Below are 20,290 nucleotides of genomic sequence, written 5' to 3' on the forward strand. Positions count from 1 at the left end.
CTGCAGACAGTCGGACTGCCACGTGGCAGTCCGACTGCACAGTCCGACTGTGCAGCTGCCTGCTGGTCCGACTGTGCAGGCTATGATCTCTAACAAGGCCCACCACTCGAATCCTCCTCCATGAAAGGGCAGCTATCCCCTCATCCTGCTGCCCTCTGTCAAGGGCCAAATGCCCCCCCTCCTGAACAGTGAAGAAAGTCCCTTGCGGGGCGCCGCCCACTCTACCTATTACCTGTAGGGGGATGCCTGCTGGTGAAAACCTGGCAGCCCATACCTCCCCAGGCTCTATCGACACTCGTATTGGGGGAGCAAGCCACTCTGGAGGTATTTCTGCGTCTATCTCCTTTCGCCTCAACTCCACTCCTCTCTGGCAGCCTGAAACTCGCTGCAGCACCTCCTTGTCCGCCATCTTATATACCTCGCGCCATGTCCTGATGGTATGAGCCGGGCCAGCCTCCCAACCAGCACACTGGATGTGGGGGCGCTCACCAATCTGTGCCCCTTCCCGATCTTTGACCTGGGGGGTCCAGATCACCGGCTGACGGTCTATCTCCTCCTGGCAGCCTGGGGGGCTCTGGATTAGGGCCTTGCAGAGGCCCTGCCACATGTGGAGTAAGCTACATAGGAAAGGTGATCTGGGGGGGGTGATTTGGACTGAAGTGAAGATTCATCTCAGGGACGGTCTCCACTCACCGCCAAGCCTCGGTCTACAATCCTGAAGACCCTCTTGCAATAGGACCTAGGTTTGCCCTCCCGGTGTAAGGCTGCAGACAACTAGCTTGCCCAAGAGAGCCTTGCTCTGAAACTCTGGGTCTATGATCCCAAGCCCTCCCTCTGACCGATGTTGTATAATGGTTGCCCACGCCACCTTGGCCCGGGAATCCTTGGAGCCGTTTGACCCGGACCAAAGGAAGTTCTGCACCAGGCGGTGAAGCTGCACTACGCAGGATGACGAAAAGTACCAACACGAGGCGATGTACCAGGCCGTTGCTAGGAGGACCTGGTTAACCACTAGGGCTCGGCTGGCTAGTGAGAGGTGAGCCGTGCTCCAGTAAGTTAGCTTCCTCCAAATAGAATCGAGGACTGGAAGAAACTGTTGGGCGGGAGTGATGTCGAGTCCCACCTGGAACCCTAGGTACCGGACGATCTACCCTCTGCTCACCCATCTAAATCCTAGGTGGACGCCCCACTTCGTGCTAGAGTCCGGGTCTGTGAGGAAACCAACCGACTTTCGCCAGTTGATTTTCGCTCCCACTGCGGCATAGAACACCTCAAGAGCCAGCCTCACTCTCTCCAACATCAACTCATCGTCCTCTATGTAGAGTGCTGTATCATCTGCATACTCTGAGTCTAGCAACTCAGTCTCCTCTCTCACAGGAAGTCGGAGGCTACGTAATCCGCTCACACGAGACCTCAGGAAGTGAGACATTGTCTCTGCAAAGAGTAGGAACAGGTATGGGGCCAGGGGGCAGCCCTGTCGGATCGATATCTCCAGCCGAAACTCCTCCCCTCGCCTACCACCTATGAGAACCTTGCTGGTGGCCGATCTGTAAAGTGCGGCGACCCTGCGAATCCATGCCTGGGGAAAACCCAACCTTACCATGGTGCCCTCTAGGAAATCCCAGTCCACCATATCATAAGCTTTCTCGAAATCCAAGAGTAGTACGACCAGTCTCTATCCACTGTGCTGAGCCCACTCTGTCGCCTCAAAGAAGGTGAATACATTGTCTAGGATACTCCTATCCTGGACAAAGCCTGTGTGTCTATCATGGATGATGTCTGGCAGCACGGGGCGTAATTGCTTACCAATCATCTTTGCCAGTGCCTTATAGGCCACTGACAATAAGGTGATCGATCTCCACTGGGAAAGCTCCAATCAGTCTCCCCCTTTTGGGAGAAGACTGATGAGGCCTGCCGAAAGGCTCCCTGGCATTTGTCCTGAAGTGAAGATCTCTTGGAAGGCCATCAGTAGGGGGTCCTTCACCACTTTCCAATAGGTAGTAAAGAAGGCCTTAGAGAGGCCAATTTGTGTGTGGGTGTGGGTGTGGGAATGGGGGCTTGGAGGGGGGGGGGGGGGGGGGTTTGGGAGTGGTGGTGGGAATGGGTGGTAATGGAGGGGTGAAAATGGGGGAATGGGAAGGTGGCCGGCGGCGGCACCTGGGGGCGAACCAAGGGCAGGCGACTCCAGGTAGGCGGTGTTGTGGACCGGGCGGGCGGTGCTACACCAAGCGGGCGAATGGCCAGCAGGGTAGGGCGGCCGGGCGGCGTGGCAGCAGCGGGCGAGGGCCAGGGTGGCGGGAGCAGCAGGGCGAGGGCGAGGGTGGCGGCGAAGGCACCTGGGGCGGGCGTCCGGGAGGGAGGGCACAAGGTGGAGGTGTCCTCTCCTGGGCATTTCTGCCCGTCCTGTGTATGGAAAGCCTCCTCTAGTTCCTTCTCTATGAAGGGGGCTAGGAGGGGGCCTCCCATCTTCTCTGTGACAAGGGACGGGATGTGATCCCAGACCTGTTGCCTACATTGCTATCCTCTAGTTGAGGCTGTCTCCTGTTGGAAAAGGCACCTGTAGTAATCAGTGGCAATCTCCATCACCTCGTCTGGGCTTAAACGAGTCCTCCCATACTGATCTCGAAGACTGCGTATCTGCACTCCTGAGGTGCGAGGCTGGTGCATTTGGAAAAACTCCCTGCACATCGTGTCCCCCTTCCACGCCCAAAAAACTGCTGAGGTGCGGAAAGAGAACTCAGAGCACTTGTCCTCTAGGCCAGCAATGGCTGCTCGCGCTCTCACCTCCTGTGCGTAGAGGGTGGGGTCCCCTGGTGCCTCCTGTAGTAATCTCTGCGTGGCTGCAAGGTCCCGTTGGAGCGCTCTCTCCTCCTCCCAGCTCTGTTGCCTGGCCTGTATGATTGCCTCTTGGCAGATTCTGCTCGACTCGGCTAGGACCTCTGCAACCTCCTCTGCGATCCGATCCCTCCTACCCCACTTTCTAGTCCAGAGCTGCTCTATCTGTCTTGTCACCTCCTCCCTCCTATAGATCGAGTCAGGGATCCGACAAGATCGAGCGTCTAGGGTAGATGCTGGGGGATCTAGTGTCAGGAGAACCGGGTAGTGATCAAACAACGTGGTACCCGCCAACTGCCCAATCTGGCCCCCACGAGAGCCTCCCCACTTTCCGACATAAAACCTGTCCAACCGCTCCAGCAGGACTCCACCTAGCCACGTGTATCCCCAAGAGAAGTCCAACGACCTCTCCCTCCTGTGGAAGGCAGGGTCTCTCTAGGTATCATGTGCACCTACTGCCAATAGAAATATCTCCCATGCCTCCTGCTCCTCCCCGGTCATGCCCTGATAGTTTTTGTCTCTGCCTTGCTGGTCCTCCAAAGCCTCCAGGTTGTTGAAGTCTCCTCCAACGATCCAGGAGTCCACCTCTGGGAGTCCATCCGCGATCTCCACCTAGAACCTGCTATGTGCCCTAACCTCCGTAGGGGCATAGACGTTGAAGACTCCCAGGCACGAGTCCCCAATATCTAGTTTGATCCATAGAACCCTCCTTGCCACTATTGTCCCGTGGTCTCGTACGCAGGCGGTGAGACTCGAGCCAATAGAGGTGCATACGCCTCCACTCTTGTCGTGGGCGCCTATGGTGTACTCCCAGTAAGTGTGCGAGCTGCCCGAGAGTACCTTCCCTACCCGTTGGGCCTGGGAGGGGGTGAGCTTGTGCTCCTGTAAAAGTAAAATGTCGATCCGTCCGGCAAGGGCAGGCTGCAACTCCTGCCGAACAATCAACTTCCTGGATCCACGTGCCCCACTGTAGTGGAGGCTATTCACATTTCAGGATGCAAGGTGTAAGCTCATGGGGAAACCTGCAACTGACCGAATAGACATCTGTTCGATGTGGAAGCTGCTGACGAGGATGAGAAACTATGGGGCATGCAAATACGCTTTGCCGCAGGTCTGGACGGCGAACTCCAATCTCCTATGGTGGCCCTTGATCGGACCATAGGGGTGATAGATGCTCCAGGTGGTACAATCAATGCATCTATCAGCCACTTTGAGAGTCGTGACTCCGTGCACTGGTAGAAAGGGGCCGCCTGTGCCAGGGGCCACTCGATCACATCCCTTGGAACCCTCCACTGTGGAGGGGCTCGAAAGATAATGCTCAAGTGTGGGACCTCGGCACCAGCCCACCAGTTAATGTCCATCATGCTACCAGGCCATTGCTGTGCAAACAGTGCTTGTCATTCTTCCCCCATCCATTGGGAGACATGGTCTGCCACTTGAATCTTCAACTCCTCCTCTATCTGTGTCGTCATCTAATCCCCTGAGTGAGAGGATTGAAAGAAGAAGGAATAGTTTGGTCCATCTGGTAGTGCTAGTAGATGGACCTTTCCCCTCCTTGACTTGCGAACCATGAAGATCCCCAACTCTAGAGGTAGTGGGAACACCTCGCGCTCCGCAACTCTCAAGTAGGACCACGAGCCACTACGGAAAAACTCCTGTGGCAATAGCTGTGCTTGTCTTGGGAAGGTGTGACGGGCGACGGGGGCAGATGAGCTAGTGGTTGTGTGGGAGGGGAAGACTGCTGGTGCGAGGAGGATGTAGGCGTATGTGGCTCATCCCCTCCTGTGGGATGAGCGGGCGTGGGTCTGGGGGTGATCACCTACAATGGGTGCGGATTAGGGGGGGTGCTCGGTAGGGGAGATGGTGGAGGGAAGAGGGTCGAGGGATGGTGGGATGGGTGGGATGGTTGGAAATGTGTGGCGGGTGTGGGGGCTATAGGATCTCAGGTGGGGTAGTCTGTGGCACGAGTGGTGGCTGTGGGGGACTACGATCTTGTTGAGTGGGATGGGCAGGGGAGGGTTGTGGAGTGCTCTGCCAAGGGGGCGTCGCTCGCCTTCCTGCGCCCTGCTGTCGAGGTTGCGACTGAGGTGCTGGCTGCGGCCCCCCCTGCCATCTCCGTCTCTGTCGTCTCTGGACCTGTGTGAATCCATCGGCGTCCACCTGTGGGCCCGTCGCCGGAGCCGCCTTGGCCTCAAAACGCGTACAGTCTGCTGCGTGATGTCCAAAATCATGGCAGCGTAGGCACTGCCTGGTTGCCCAATCACAATGACTTGCTGTCTAAAGGAGTGACCTCCAGCCTCAATCTCCAGGAACTTTGGCATACTTTTTGTCTTTCACGGCTACTCTTACCTTTGGACTCCTACAGCTGTCACTGCATCCGCAAAGGAAGTGGGGAGAACTGTGCCGAAAAGTCGTCCAAAGTCCTCTAACTGGCGGTATGCTACTGCCAATCCACGAAACAGTAGGGTGATTGGATGTCTGAGAAAACTGTTGTGGAGCGCAAATGACTCCACTGTGAAGCCGCTATACCAAGGAACCGTGTAGATGACCCCCTTTGTGGAGGCATAGGGCGAGCTCTCCACCAACTCACGGGCTGCGTCCGCAGAGGTGAGTTGAACCATGAAGATCCCTCAGCCCATTAGAACTGTCTCCAAGATCTGCGTTGTGCCAATGCGTAGCGTGGAGTGGAGCCAGTCCCACAGCTGGGCTCTCGATGGGGAGTGTCCAACGACCTGACCAAAGATTGCTGTCTCTTTCAGCTCCAACTTTGTGGCCCGGACGGCCAAGAGCTGTTCCTCGGAGAGGATGATGCGCAAGGTGTTTGACTGGGGGGCACTCGTAGAATGTGTCAGCGTCTGACTAGAGGGTTCCATTGCGCGTCCCAACTGAGGACCTACCACTCACGCTGCTGTGCTGTCAGAGAAGGGGGGGGTATGTTGCTGCAGAGGAAGGGAGCAACTGGAGGGGAGGAGAAACGATGGCAAGGAGGGGGGGGGTGGGAGAAGCTTGTTTGCACGGTGGGGGAAGTGTTTGACCCTGTTGTAATCCAGTTCGTATCGAGGCGGGGGGGGGGGGGGGGGGAGGGGGCGGATTGCGGAGGGGGGTGGTGAAATAGATCCTTAGGTGGAAGGGCACATTGCGGGTTCTGACAGGTGGACAAGTTTTCGAATGGGCGGCATAATCGTGTCTGTAGTGGGGGAGGCGAGGCATGCAGGGGGGGGGGAAGGGGCAAGCGGCTTGGTGTCGGGCAGGGACTGACGGGGGGGCACTGAGAGAAGGACGGAGGGGGAGATACTCTGCGCGCTGGGGGGGAAGACGGTGGGGGGTCGCACTGGAGGGGAGATGGGGGGCAGGCGGTACAGGAGGCGGGGGGGATGGCGGGGAGCAGGCGGCGCACGCCACGGGTCGGGGGGGGGGGGGGGGGGCGACTGGCGATGTCGGGTGAGATGGAGAAACGCGCGATGATAGGAGTGTTTGTCAAACCCACACGTTCTAGGAGTTCAAGTGTTAGTTATTGCATTATGTGAGGCTGCGTCATCAAGTCCACAAGAAGTCCTCCCTTCATTTTTATTCCAAGAGTAGTCTGATTGTCTCCTTTTTACAAGGGAAAACCAAAGGTGGCAAGAACTCATAAGATGTGAAGGTAAGCCAAAACAAGAGTGAGAGTTCTTCTTTTGATAGAATTCGAAAGAAAGAAAAAAACAAAACCCATATGGCAATAACTTCCCAAGAAAAATAGGTTTTGCACACATTACTAAAGATTAGGCCATGTGGATGAGGAGTGTTGTATCAAGGCCTAGGGTCTTTCTCATAAGAAACCTGAGTAGACTATTGTGACTTCCTTCACTCTTTGTGGATAGTCTAGTGGGGCTACGCCTCCCACTGCTGCTCCATTTTCTCCTCTTGTCCAAATGGTTGCTAGATATGTGGCATGTGGACAGTCTTTGTAGCCTATATCTTTCAGTACTCCTTAAGGATTAGTTGATTGGTCTGCTATCTTCTAACCCATTGCACTCTTTGCATCGATTCCAAGTCTTCTCTTGCACCACATCCTGAGCACGCTTCTCCACCTCGTCAAGCATTTCATTCGCAGATCCCTACTGATGGACATATGCGATGGTAGCCACATCCTTAGTCTTTCCTTCTTTAGTCTTCTGTTGTATTCACTTGTATATACATACTCATTGCATTGTTTTTTTTCATTTAGCTTTACTTTTCTATTTTGTTTCACTTTGGAGCATCTCACTTTTGACCTCAATTTTGCAGAATCTCATCTCTTTTGTACGGTTTTGTCTTTCAATGTAGTGCTAACATGTAGGTTCACATTGGGCCTTCTAGGTTGGAGACATGGAATATGCACTATTCCTTTCGTGGTTTCATATTCCTGGGGGATTTTCTCATCTACCAGCATGGAGGCTTTCCCTCCCGAGGTAGATCGTACAACATTTCTCTTGATGCTATCATGGTGGTGCCTTCTACATTGCTTGTCCAATCGAGGTGCTTCATCCTCATCTTCGTCTATCATCGTGGTTCTCGACACCACACGAAGATCGATATCTGGATCCTCTTTCTCCTTTGGTATTGACATCTAGGGTTGAGAGGGGATTTTTACCCTTCATGGTATTCTATAGGTTTCGGCATTTGTCTTTGACATGTGTCTCTCGTGTGTTGTACCTTCTTCTTTGCATTGGATGATTTCATCCTCTTTGTAAAGGGTACTTGGGTAAGTGAATAATATTTCTCACAAAGAACATTGTTCAAATGGCACCTGCTACATGCACTTTCTCATCATGTAGCATACTACTACGCATCTCATTATGTAGAGCGCCCCAGAGTGGAACTTCAGCTGTCTCCACTGGCGGTTCTTCACCACCTTACCATCACCTCACCTTATTTCATCACCCTTTCCCATCACCCTTTTCCTCGACATTGAAACTCTCAAGTGGTTAGGCTAACTTGTTTGTTTTGTGATGTGTTGGATCTAACCATCCCTTTTCATTCTCCCCACGGGGCATAATTACTTGAAAGGACGCAAACCATCTCTATTCTCCCAATAAAAAAAAAGGGTTTAATGTGGTTCCTTCCGCCTTTGTAGGACTTGGTACGCCATTGGGGGTAGTTGATGAGCACCCTTTGTCCGATGCCTTGTTCTCTTTGGAGTGTCTTGGTAGGCCACTGGGCAGTTGACGTACACCCATTGTAGGAGTGAATACAATCCTCAGATACTACCAAGGATAAAGAAGATGATCACTAGTTATTGAGGGAACGAAGCGTAGTCCTTAGATGCTGGAATTGGGCTAGGTTGCAAAATATGGCGGTAGAACGCGGTAGTAGAATGCTGTAGTAGAACGCAATTGTAAAACACTGCAGTAGAATGCCACAGTAAAATGCAGCAATATATTGCCATAGTAAAACACCAAGTGGAGATGGATGGAGAAGCCATGAATCGTAATGTCCTTCTTGCAAGGTATGATTGATAGTGGAGAGGATGGAGAAAGGAGAGAAGAGCGTGGCAGAGAGTGATAGTGTTAGAAGGAATGAATGTGTGGAATGGTGATATAGTTTGTATTTAAATGAGAGGAGAGGTGACTATATAGGCCCTAGCTATCTAGGGTGGAGCACCACTGTGTGGGCATCCATTGAGAAATGCCTTGAATGAGGGCACTGTCTCTTTTTTGGGACTGTTAATGTGAAACCCTAATTGAAGTTAATAATTGAAGAAGTGGTTTCTCAACACCTCTTCTTAGGCCCCAAAAGAGATGAAGAAAGTGGAGCGAAGAGAGGTAAGGAGAAGATGTAGAGGATCCTTGAGATCCAAGATTGCTACTTGAAAGGTAACTTGTAATAACAAACAATAGACAGGATGAACTGTAGAACTAGACTCCATCTCGGAGAGAAGTGACTAGCTCTGTAACTCTATGTTGAAAGGAATTTGAAGACCTTGTCACCAAGTCATGGTAGAATCTCCAGAGTCCAAGGCCCCGAACTTGGTGGTACCTGAAGATCTTGGGTATCAAGAGGAGAAATGATTGCTCGAAGATAGCCATCCCCAAAGAGTAAATGGTGGGGGCAGAACTTCATGATGAGTAGGGACTCCCTTCGAGGGTGGAGATATAGGGTCCCCTTGTGAAGTCGAAGGAGCTTGCTTGGAGAGAAAAGAAAGAACATCCCCCTTTGAATCCCCCTCTGTGAGAGTGATGAATCTAAAAACTAATGGATTACGGGCTTTGAATCATGTGATGACGAAGGAACTGCCATTGATCGTGTCAAGGAAGGTATTTGGGGTGCCAAAGATGTTGAAGAACTCCTAGAGGTGGCCTCTCAAACCTGAGTAGTCGAGGGTGGGGGAAGGAGAGACTGTGGACAATAATCCCCGTCTCTTAATGGAGCAAACTATGGAGCCAAGGTAATGGAAGGTGTCGAACAACTGTTGTCTCGCGAAGGAGTGGATTGATGAGTAGATGGTATCCAATAATCATAGTCTCTTGATGGAGTGGATTGCAAAATTGTGGGTTGCCATGGGGGCAACCATTGGACCCTAGAAGCAGTAGAAGAAACCTTTGTAGCGCATTGTAGTAGTCTCAAGGAGATCGAGGTACCAAATGATCCTCTAGCTTGAAAGAACTTAGTGCGCATCAGATGTGTCTTATTGCCTTCAACGTAAAAATCTGATAGCCAGTGTAAAATAAACTCTGTGGCCTAGAAGGGAGGGGTGGCACTATGAGTGCCAAGGGATAGACATATATACTCTAGTGGTGTAGGGAGCAAAGGTCGATGTTGGCAAGCATCGACAGTGTGTTCGATGTTGCCCTAGTAGGAGCACCCAATGGCCTGTCCATCTGCTTGTGGAGAAGTCATAGCACCAGAGTGTCGACTTGTAAAAGGAAGGGTGGGAGGGAGAGGAAGAGAATAGCTGAAATGAATGGGGAAAGTAGTAGATGATGCTGAACCCGCAACTTGTTTTTGGCTTCTCTAATAAATAGGATCTTTAGCTCTCTAAGCTCGTGCACTCTGATACCACCTTAGAATAATAGGTAAGTTGTGAATCGTGATATGCTGCCAAAATAACAACTATGCTTTGATACCATGTCAGAATATGCAACGAAGTAGAGAGACAATAGGGTTTGTAGGTAGAGACACAGTGTGTGTATGGCAAACATTGAGAGAAGAGAAACTCAGAAAACACATAAGAACAAGATGATGAAGCACGGAGTCATGATAAGTGAAGAAAAGTTGATACAACGGAGCTGAAGCTTTAAACATGACTGCACTTTCCCGTCTGAATTAGGCGGCAGCACCTGTGGGAAATCTGCACAGTGAAGGGAGTGAAATGTAGTCCTTTGGGCAGTGAGCTATCGAGGCAATCACTGGAAGGTGAAGGGCAGTTGTCGAGGGTGTAGGAAAAGACATACACATATACTTAAGGCATTATGCTAATTTCCCTTTATCTTAAGAGGATAAAATTATGAACATCCCATTGTACTGCTTTGAACTTTCTAGGCACTAGATAACTATGTATGCAGGTAACTTCTCTTAAATGTGTTATTTCATGCACACATATAACAACTGCCCATTCTTCTCTGGTTTTAACCATTTTAAGATCCTACCAACAGATGCTTCATGCTTGAGTCAAGTATGTGCAATACATAAATGCTGGTGTGGAAATTTTTAATCGTCAAAGCTGTTTTCCTGCTATAATCAACCGAATATGTTTTAGGTTTTTGGAGTTTACTACATTGGCACTGCTTTGGGTGATTCAAAAGGTTACAATGGTGCTGATTCTTTCTATGTTTCGACAGTTTTTGGACGAATAGTATGGCCCCATTTTATCTCAGGTTTTCCATTTGGTAAAATGTATTGCTTTCTGCTCATGCATGTGCTACTCTCATATCTCTTGTGGCAATGTTGTTTGCAGATCATTTTTCTGAGTTTCGTGTGGCTGGTGGCTGTAGATGCTGCTCCATTCCCTCTATGCTTTGTAAGTACAACTCTTCAAGTTGATATATGCAATCCACAAGCTAAATAAGATGCGTAGAATGTTAGATAAAGGAAGGCTTATTTTCAAATATAAAAGCTAACGGTAGCACAATGCCTTGCACCACACCTTTCACAAATAAGCTAGGTTTGATTAGATGAGAGAACTTCAAGGTATAGTGAGGGAGAATCTCTTATGATTTATGTGAGGACATTTCGTTGAAAGCCTGTATCAAAAGCCAAGTGAAAGGTACCTGAATGCCAAGTGGAAGGTGGAGGCTGGAAGATCTACTGCTTGCAGGCTATCATTTCTGTAGGTTTGGACAGACTTGGTGTCAGATCCCTTGTGCTTTTAAGTATGTGGCTTGCAAATGCCAGTTGAATTGCAAGCATATCAAAGTGTTCCTTTGAATGCCTGCTAAAATGGTTGATTATGAGCAACACATGTAACATGCTTGAGAGATAGACCCAATTGAATGAAGAAGATTTCTGGGTTGGCCGGTTATCGATATACAAGTAACATGCATTCATATGGGCTTTCATTTGGGTCTCCCTGAACTAATAGCAGGACGTTAACATTGGGGCATACCAGTAGTGAGACCCACTACACAGGCAATCTAAACTCTCTGCAGACATTCTGATCCTAATGCAGTGTACCCTCTCCTTCAAGAAGTCTAGAAGGTGGGAACTTGGAACAGTTGTACTCAGCTGCAGTTTTCCTCTTGCCTCTTAAGATTGATAGGCAGTCTGTTTGGATTATAAAGGAAGGCTGATGTTTGATTCTCACAACCTGGTGTGGTTTTGTAATCCCTCTGACAGCTAGCTAAAGGGGAGATGGTGATTTGATACCCTCAGAGTAAATTTGTGGTTGGGCATAAGTGCTAGAGGGAAGTATCACTCAACAGTCTCACTGTTGCAGCACTTTGTACTTATTAGAAGGGCTAGAAGATTTTTTGAAATCCACCATAAGAGTTGTTAGGAAAGCAAGAATATACTACAACCGAGTGCAAGATCTCATAAGCCAATCCAAGGGATAGAGGAGAGTGTTATAATTACATAGCAGCAAAGAAACACGTTTCTTTTGAGTTTGAAACTTACGAAATGTTTTTGAAAGTAAAAAACGTGTTGTTTTTTGTTTTTAAGTTGGAACCCAAAAATATGGTTTTTTTGACAAAAACTGCTGGGCAATGTTAAACCTGATGATGATGATGAGTAATGACTTGTGAGAGCTCAAGATTTTGGATGAGAGATAGACTTGTTTGGGATTTGGTTTAGTTATTGGGCTTTGTCAATCTAGTATCTATTCTTGTCTTAAGAGTTGATATTCTACGACTTTAGTCTCATTTATGAGTTATCTATGATATAATAGGATTCATTTTGAATTTTGACATTCTGTCCGTTTGTTTTGGAATGAGAATCGTGATATTGCAACTTCACTCTGTCCATATTGTATAGAGGCAATTTACATGTTTATTTCAATTTTCTTTGTGTGATATATATGAATCATAATGTTTCAGTTCTAAACCATAGTATAGCTTGTCCAAAGACTAACTTTGACATAAGTGACAAGTCAATGATGGATCATGGATATGTAACGTATTATTCTCAATTGACTCTTATGCATTATCACTCCAGCTTAATTGGCCTTTCTTTGTTTAAGAGAGTTCCATAGAGGTTTAAAACCTCTTTCCCGGGTTAAAACTTAAAAAATTCCTATTATTAAAAACCTACGCTTCTTATGTTACCCCCTCTTGAAAGAAACTTACGAAACATGTTTCTGACATTTTATTTCTAAACATTTCTGGCATTTTTGGCTGCTATGAGTATTGAAGTGCTTATAAGTGGGCTCTCCTCTCTAACTTCCTAAGGCTATCTCCTTTTTGGGGGATGAGTTTATTGGGCCTGGGAATGATGCTTGGGAAGAGCCAAGTTTCTTTCTTGTCCATCAAACCAGCCACTTCTATCCACATACTTGCATGAGCCTGCAACATTGAAGTTTAATAGCTAATCTAAGTTTAATAACTAATCTAAGTTTAATAACTAATCTCTCTCACCTACGCACTTGTAATGAAAAATAATGTTACATTTTAGTCTATTTGTTGCTTGTATTTAGCTGTTTGTTGACATGAAAATGATCTAAATGTCTTTTATCTTTTGAGGGCTGCTTCACATAAAGATACTCCAAATTTCTCTTCAATCCTCTCTTCCTCGCGTGCTCTCACTCTTTTTACTTGTGGACGATTTTTTCTATTCTCTTGGTCCTTGGATATTGATTTTGAAGAAGTTTCTTCTTTTTCCCTAAAGTTATGGAGATAGAAAATAAAGAAATCAAGAATTGGATTATGTCATGTGCACGATGAAAGGTAAGTATTTTGCGCATTCTTATGATTATGATCTGTCGCACGTTAGGGTGTATCTTTGGGGCTTGAAAGTACATGGTATGAGAGCTTATGAAGCATCTCCATAGGATGTCAAAGAAGTATGCAAGAAATCACATATGTGGATGCAACCAAGTGATGCAAAGATTGGTGCTGAAGTGGTTAATTTGGGTGAATGACAAGAAACTTCTATTGGAGCAGATGCTGCATGTGGGTTGTTATCTTCCACGAGTACATATGCTGGCTTATCATCAAAGAAACACAAGGAAGCTTGGCAAAGGTATAGAATCTTCAAGTGATAATAATGCAACTATGGCATTACATAGGTTTTTCTATGCTGAAGATTTCATGTACGTTAAAGTGAAATTTTCTTTGTTCATGAATATGGTAAGGGCAGTTGGAGAAGTGGTAATTTTTGTTGGGGATAAAGGCGCCTCCGTCTAGCCGCCCGTGTATTACTACATTGACAGTCACCACCACTGCACACTGCAGGTGGCGGGCGCCCGTCACCGTCACTTTATTCTTTATTATTTTAGCGACAGTTTGAATAAAGGAAGGCTCGGTCACACATTGTGACTGTTGGAGTTCCCATTTTTTGTCTCTCTCTTTCTTGCTCTTGCTCTCCCGCCTTAGCTCTCGAGTGCAAGCTTTGATCCTTCTCACCTTTCAACTGGTATCGAGCTCTAATCTCAGCTCAAAAGCATTCTGGAGCATAAACAAGACATGTGGCATAGTCCAAATACATCATGACATCATACCGAGTAGCCGGGAGCACCCCGTGACCAATAGGCATAACCCAACTGTAGCATAAATAGCTTCAGCCCTGAAGTTTCCAGCAGCATATAACCTCTGTAAACTGAGCAAATCAGTACTCAATCCAAGCTCAAATCCGTAGGCAAACCATAGGCATACATTCCCGTATGTATAGGCACTAACCGGGCATTAAATGCCAAGACCTGTAAGCATAAAATTGAAGTAACAGGTGGCTGCCCACATAAGAGGCATAACATCCACAAGTGATCCGGTATCAATAGACATGAGTAGAAGCATCACATAAGCAATAGGCATACAAATACATCCTGTCTCAGATCTGAAATCTGTTGCAGAATATTCTGTTATCAGAATTTGGCAAATCTGACATCACCATCTCGTCCGAGCGTGCCAAAACCCCAACTTAGACTCTTACCTTGCTTGAATCGGGTTCGAATGCTCGAGATATGACAAAAAGAATGATTTTTGGGCCAGATTTTGAAACAGGCGCAAAAAAGACGCGAGTTGGCTGGGGGGGTCTGCTGTCCCACATGTCAACAATAGGGCCCAAAGGGGCCACAAATGGGGGCCAAAGAAGGCCTACACCAAGTCTCAGCAAGCCTTGATAGGCTGGAAGCAAGATCTAGGTGAAGGAAGCTCCAAGAGGTGTGAGCTATGGCTGCCCACAACCTGTGAAAACCCTATTTACCTAGATCTATGGACTGAGATAAATCTCTGAAATAATGAAGCAATACCTCAATGTCAATGCCCTGATGGTGCCTCAATAGACTGGGAAGAAGCTCGGGAAGCCGGGGAGTGTATCATGAGGTACTTGAAGGGCACTGCAGATATGTGCATATGCTATGGCAGCCAGGATACAGGAGTCGTGGGGTACACTAACTCTGATTATGCAGGACATGCAAATAGTAGGAAGTCCACTTCCGGCTATGTATTCACCTATGCTGGAGGTGCTGTTTCTTGGATGTCTAGGGTGCAGAAATGCACGGCCCTTTCTACTACAGAGACCGAGTATGTTGCAGCCACTGAGGCTTGCAAGGAGGCCATTTGGTTGGGTCGTTTGGTTGTTGACCTTGGTATTGATGCTACCCCTACATTGCATTCGGATTCTATGAGTGCTATTCAACTAGCCAAGAATCCGGTCTTCCATGCGAAGACGAAACACATTGAGGTGGGGTATCACTTCATACGTGGGGTCATTGAGGACAAGTCTGTTGATCTTGTCAAGATCTCAACTGACCAGGATCCTGTAGATCTGCTCACGAAAAGCCTCTTTACAGAGCGCTTTGCCTTTCTCAGGAGGTTGATGGACGTGGGATGAGATGACGTCTTTCCTCATCCTGTTGTACATGTGTACATGTTGTACTTTCTTTTTCTTTTTTTTTTCACTCCTCACTAGGGCAGATTCGCCTTTAAGTGGGAGGTTGTTGGGGGTAAAGGCGCCTCCGCCTAGCCGCCCGTGTATTACTACACTGACAGTCACCGCCACTATACATTGCAGGTGGCGGGCACCCGTCACCGTCACTTTATTCTTTATTCTTTTAGTGACAGTTTGAATAAAGGAAGGCCCAGTCACACATTGTGACTGTTGGAGTTCCCATTTCTTGTCTCTCTTTTTTTTGCTCTTGCTCTCCCACCATAGCTCTCGAGTGCAAGCTTCGATCCTTCTCACCTTTCAATTTTCCACCCACATACAATCATTTAAGAGGCAATGAATTATTTGACAAAGCTATGTTGATGCAAACTTACATGGTGTGTAAACAAATGGAGGATCATTGCATATGATGACTGGCCAGATAATAGGCGTCACCCATTATCAACACCATAGTGCTACTTCTATTTATGACACAATATTTTTAAAATTTGTTGATACTAGTGATTTTCAAATCTAGGAAGTACATCTTTAGCATTCTCAAAGAGGTGATCTTGGATATAGGGCTTCTATTCTCTTTACTAGGCGTACTTGCTATTGTTTGGAATTCTTATTTGAGGATATAGGTAGTTTGTCTTGGGTGACTTTTATTTTGCAGCAGATTACCAAAATTGTGAGCTTTGTTATAAAGAAGTCACCCATTTTGGCATTGTGCAGGAAGTGTAGCCTAAAGGAGCTATTGTATCTTGTTCTTACAAGACGTGGATACACATATATTGTATTGGTGAACTTGTTGGATAGTAGGATATATAATGGATTGGGAAGAAATGTTGTAAGTGATGAATGGTGAGATCGAAGGTTTCTTGGTCTGAAAAGGATAATGAAGTCTCATTCATTATCTTGGGGAATGATTTTTGGCAAATGCAAAAATAATGGTGAAAATCTGTGCACAAATTTTAAGGATCCCTTATTTGGTTGATAGAAAAGGAGCCACTATGGGTTTGACCTATGAGCTCATTGATTGGATGATAGAGAAGCTTCAGTGTCTTGATGATGGTAATGTAAGCAAGTTTAACAAAGTGGAGAATCTTTCTTTGATTGTTGAGATATGATGCATTCATCCCTGTATGCAGCAGCCTTGTTTTGTGTCTTTTATGGAGAGAAAAGGGCCAAGAGAGTGACGCAAAGGTAAACAATGGATGCATGATAGTTCTGGAGTGATTTACAAAGGATGATATTAAGCAGCAGAGAGTCTTGATTGATAAGCTAGATATGTATAGATCAGAGTAGGGTTCCTTTGCTCATGCCATTGCACAAGATTAATTGTGAATGCATGCTTGCAGTTAGGATGTCCTTCTAGGGAAGTTGTGCATCCTCCTGTTTGAGGAGTTTTACTTTTGTCTCTTGTCCTTGTGAAGGAAGGAATAGGTTGAAGCTATCTCCCAACAGAAATTCGTGTATATTCATACAAATTTGAGACTTGTTTCTAAGATAAAGTCCAAAGGGTATGAGAAGATGGCTTTGGAGATGATCAAAGGCTGATTATTTTACAGGAACTACAAGAGCCAGATGAAGAATCTTCGTCCATGAATATAAGCACAAGCTCAAAGCGCTGAAGGATGACATGTTTTAGATGTTGTAGCTATGATTGATGATGATGGTGAGGATGAGGAGTATAATGCTATAATGCTGATGGTGATGGTGATGATGATCATGATCATGATGATAATGAGCATTGAGACCGTTCATTGCTTGAATTTTGTTTTACAACTTGCTACCTTATGTCTCATGAGTAATTTCTTTTGTGCCTGTGCCTTATAATTTTCAGCATTGATGCTTATATGCTAAGAGCTATATGTTTAGAAGCTTTTCCTACACTTTGGTTATATTCTAAATTTCAGGAGGGATCACATACGGTTCATTTAGGTGTAGTGAATTGTACTTCATTCTATACTTCCAGACCTGTATGCATTTGCAGTATGGTAATGTATGGAAAAAACTATGGCTGCCAGAAACCTCTCTTATGCCAAAGTGAAGCCCTGCTTTTTGTCACCGCATTAGGGTCTCACTGTTTTGGCCAGCAAGCTTTGAGCAACCATTAGAGAAGCTCTTTGTCTGGCATCACAAACTGTATTTAATAGTATCTTAGTCTTCAGCTTTGGCTCATGGCTTTTCTTGCACAGAAAAGCGAAAGGTAGCTTTTAGAATGGAAAAGCAAATGGAACTTTTGAGAACTCAAAAGTTATAATCTTTTTAAAAGCAAAACACAAACAGTGATAATTAGTACTAAATTATCTAATGCGTTTTTCCCCTGTTTGCCACATCATTTGCATTGATCTTGTTGCCACATCATAGCTGCCATGTCATCACTTGCCACATTAGCATTCTATGTTGTCAGATGACCCTTGGCCATATTTATAGTCAATGATTTGTCTCCGAAGCCTCTTTCTTGTAATTGTCATGATAAAATCATTAGCTAATAACATTCACAAGAAGACCTGTTATTTGAAACTTAGTTCCACCATGCGATTCTGCCATCCCTTCAACCACCTTTAAGGTGAAACATTGTACACTTATGACTTGCAAAGCTACTCAAGTTGTAAAATTGATGCAAGTTGTCTTCTTACTTTGTGCAAGTGTATTGATTTAACTCTTTCTGTTTGGGAGAGGGGCATTTTATAAGTCATCTGTCTATGTGGGATAGGCAATGGTGTATTTCACAAAAGATGGGATTGATACAAATCTTGATCTCCTTTGCTTGATGTGAGCAACATAAGCATAGGGCATTCTACCCCTTTAGATCACAGTTGAAAGGTCGTTATGAAGTAGCCTAATGTAAATCAATACAATACCTTGAAATTGCAACACAAACAAGACACAACACTTCAATATCTTATGTGTGGTACACTCAAACAGTCTAGGTAATTGGAATAGTTAAAATAGGCTTGTGATTCAATGGAATTCTATGTTGCAGCATAACCAATATAGATATCAATAAAGAAATATTGAAATGCAAAACAAGTGCAATTAGAATATTATTACATTATTGGTATCCGGTTCAGAGAAAAACTTGAAGTGATTAATGATGCATGATCTCATGCTAGTGGTATGTTTTATATATTTGAGAAGTTTTATGCTCCTACATTTACTTGAAAGAAAAGAAATTATAAAGATGATGCTATAATGCCAAGATTATCTTAATACTCGGATAACCTTAGTATGATGTGGTGTGTCTAGCTTTTGAAACAAATGTGTTGCTTGCGTGACTATTTTTGAATGAGTCGAGGCATCGGCTTAAGCTAATTACTTTTCTACAGTTGTTGGGGAGAAGAAGCATTCACTAACACTTTTTTTTTGGGTTTCCTAGGTTGGCCTTGTGAACCTGATTGGTGCATTAACAATGTGGAAAAGCTTGCAAAACAAAGGATGATAATATTGATGGCAAACTTTCACACAATAAAACTATCCCAATTGCATGGTTTGAAAACTGGCGCATGCATGTCCAAATTAAGAAGTGAGATTGAATGCTCAATAGAAAAAGAACACAATCTCTTCCTAATCTAATGCTTGCCCACAGGTAGGGGTCTTTACAATATATATTCTAAATAGTGATATAGTATATTAATTGCCACACACACACACACACACACACACACACACACACAAACAATATTAATGACTACTAAAGACAAAATCGGTCTACGAGACATATCCATGCACAAAGGACTATCCTCATGAAATCATGAAATTGAAAGTTGAAAAATGAAAAAACCTATTTAAAAGTGCAATAAGTGTAGGCATCCTCATTTGGGCAAGCCCTCAATGTATACTAACATGTCCATTTAGAGACATGAAGCTATATGTATGTGAGACGCAATGATGCCATGTAGATAAAACACCATCTAATGAGTATAGCGGAATGTAAAATGTGATTATTGGGTGGGGGCTCTTGGAACAAGCTCCTAAGTAGCTCTTGGTATTTGGTGTTGTTCCAATTAATATCATAATAGAAAAGTTAGGAGAACTTATTTGTAAAAAGAATGTCGTTCTTATGGCCATAGTGGTGCCTTTGATCAAAATGCATGAGTTTTGTAGGACTTGATGTTGCTTGTCAATCCATCATACTTGGAATGATCTCAACTTGCAAATGATTTCTCTTGGTCATCTCTCACGTCAACATTGTTATTCTAGCTTGTAAGCAATATGAATGTGCATGAGAAGAATATCAATTTACACTTCTCTTAGCCATGCAAAATCAAACCATAAGCTTACATGATTATATTAAAACTTGATTTGCATTAAGTTGTAAATGGTTGCCCAAAGTTAAAATATTAAAGACTATCCCAAACTTTAATGATAGTTTTGTTAGTGTCGCATATGAAAAGGTTCATATGATATTGTAATAATATGGAGGATTCGAAAAGGTTATCTATATTTAAGGTTAATATTTATTTAATCGATAAAGTCATTGCCTTCAAAAAGTGAGAAGAGTAGTATGCCACATATTACAAAAAGTGAGAAAAAGGATTTATTGGCTCATGTGTAGAAACATTCATTGAATATATAAGCGTGTTTTCAATGAGTCGTTTTCTTATGTATCAGCAAGTCTGTTACATTGATTTTCTTGTGCTTGAGAATGTAAAAGATGATCCTATCAAAAGAGACTTCTTTTAGTAGGTTGACTTAGGTATGACAAGAAATAGAAGCAAGAGAAATATAACGATTAATAGCTTGAAAAATGATAACAAGCAACTTATAAGTAGCACATAGTAGTTGATAACAAGCTCCTCAAAAGCAAATTGGAGCATAATTCCAAGGAGTTAGTCATATGAGGTTGACATCATTATCTTACAATGGATTTAGTAGCCTCTTAAGTAGATGGGAATCATGTACAAAGTTAAGCACTACCATGTGTTTCGAAACACATTATTGTAAACAACTCATTACTCAAGTAACTCTTGGT

General features: G+C 45.2%; 1 protein-coding gene across 11 annotated transcripts in view; it reads left to right on the forward strand.

Annotated features, from left to right (window-relative positions):
- LOC148014785 (uncharacterized) overlaps nucleotides 1-19,003 on the forward strand; it is a 104,827-nt gene extending 85,824 nt beyond the window's left edge. For 4 of the 11 annotated variants that reach the window (XM_087665939.1, XM_087665948.1, XM_087665950.1 and 1 more), the window contains exons 5-7: nucleotides 10,553-10,670; nucleotides 10,751-10,813; nucleotides 18,695-19,003. In XM_087665939.1, coding sequence (XP_087522065.1) covers nucleotides 10,553-10,670; nucleotides 10,751-10,813; nucleotides 18,695-18,891 — 378 coding nt within the window. In that variant the 3' untranslated portion in view covers nucleotides 18,892-19,003. Of the gene's footprint in view, nucleotides 1-10,552; nucleotides 10,671-10,750; nucleotides 10,814-11,628; nucleotides 11,870-16,044; nucleotides 16,299-16,880; nucleotides 17,364-18,694 lie in introns of those variants that run through there. The other 7 variants (XM_087665940.1, XM_087665945.1, XM_087665942.1 and 4 more) reach the window with 7 other exon arrangements.
- The last annotated feature ends 1,287 nt before the right edge of the window (nucleotides 19,004-20,290 follow it).

The sequence above is a fragment of the Lygodium microphyllum genome, chromosome 24 (genome assembly GCF_053477565.2).
Source record: "Lygodium microphyllum isolate KBCC chromosome 24, Lygodium_microphyllum_v1.1.10, whole genome shotgun sequence".
Lineage (NCBI taxonomy): Eukaryota > Viridiplantae > Streptophyta > Polypodiopsida > Schizaeales > Lygodiaceae > Lygodium > Lygodium microphyllum.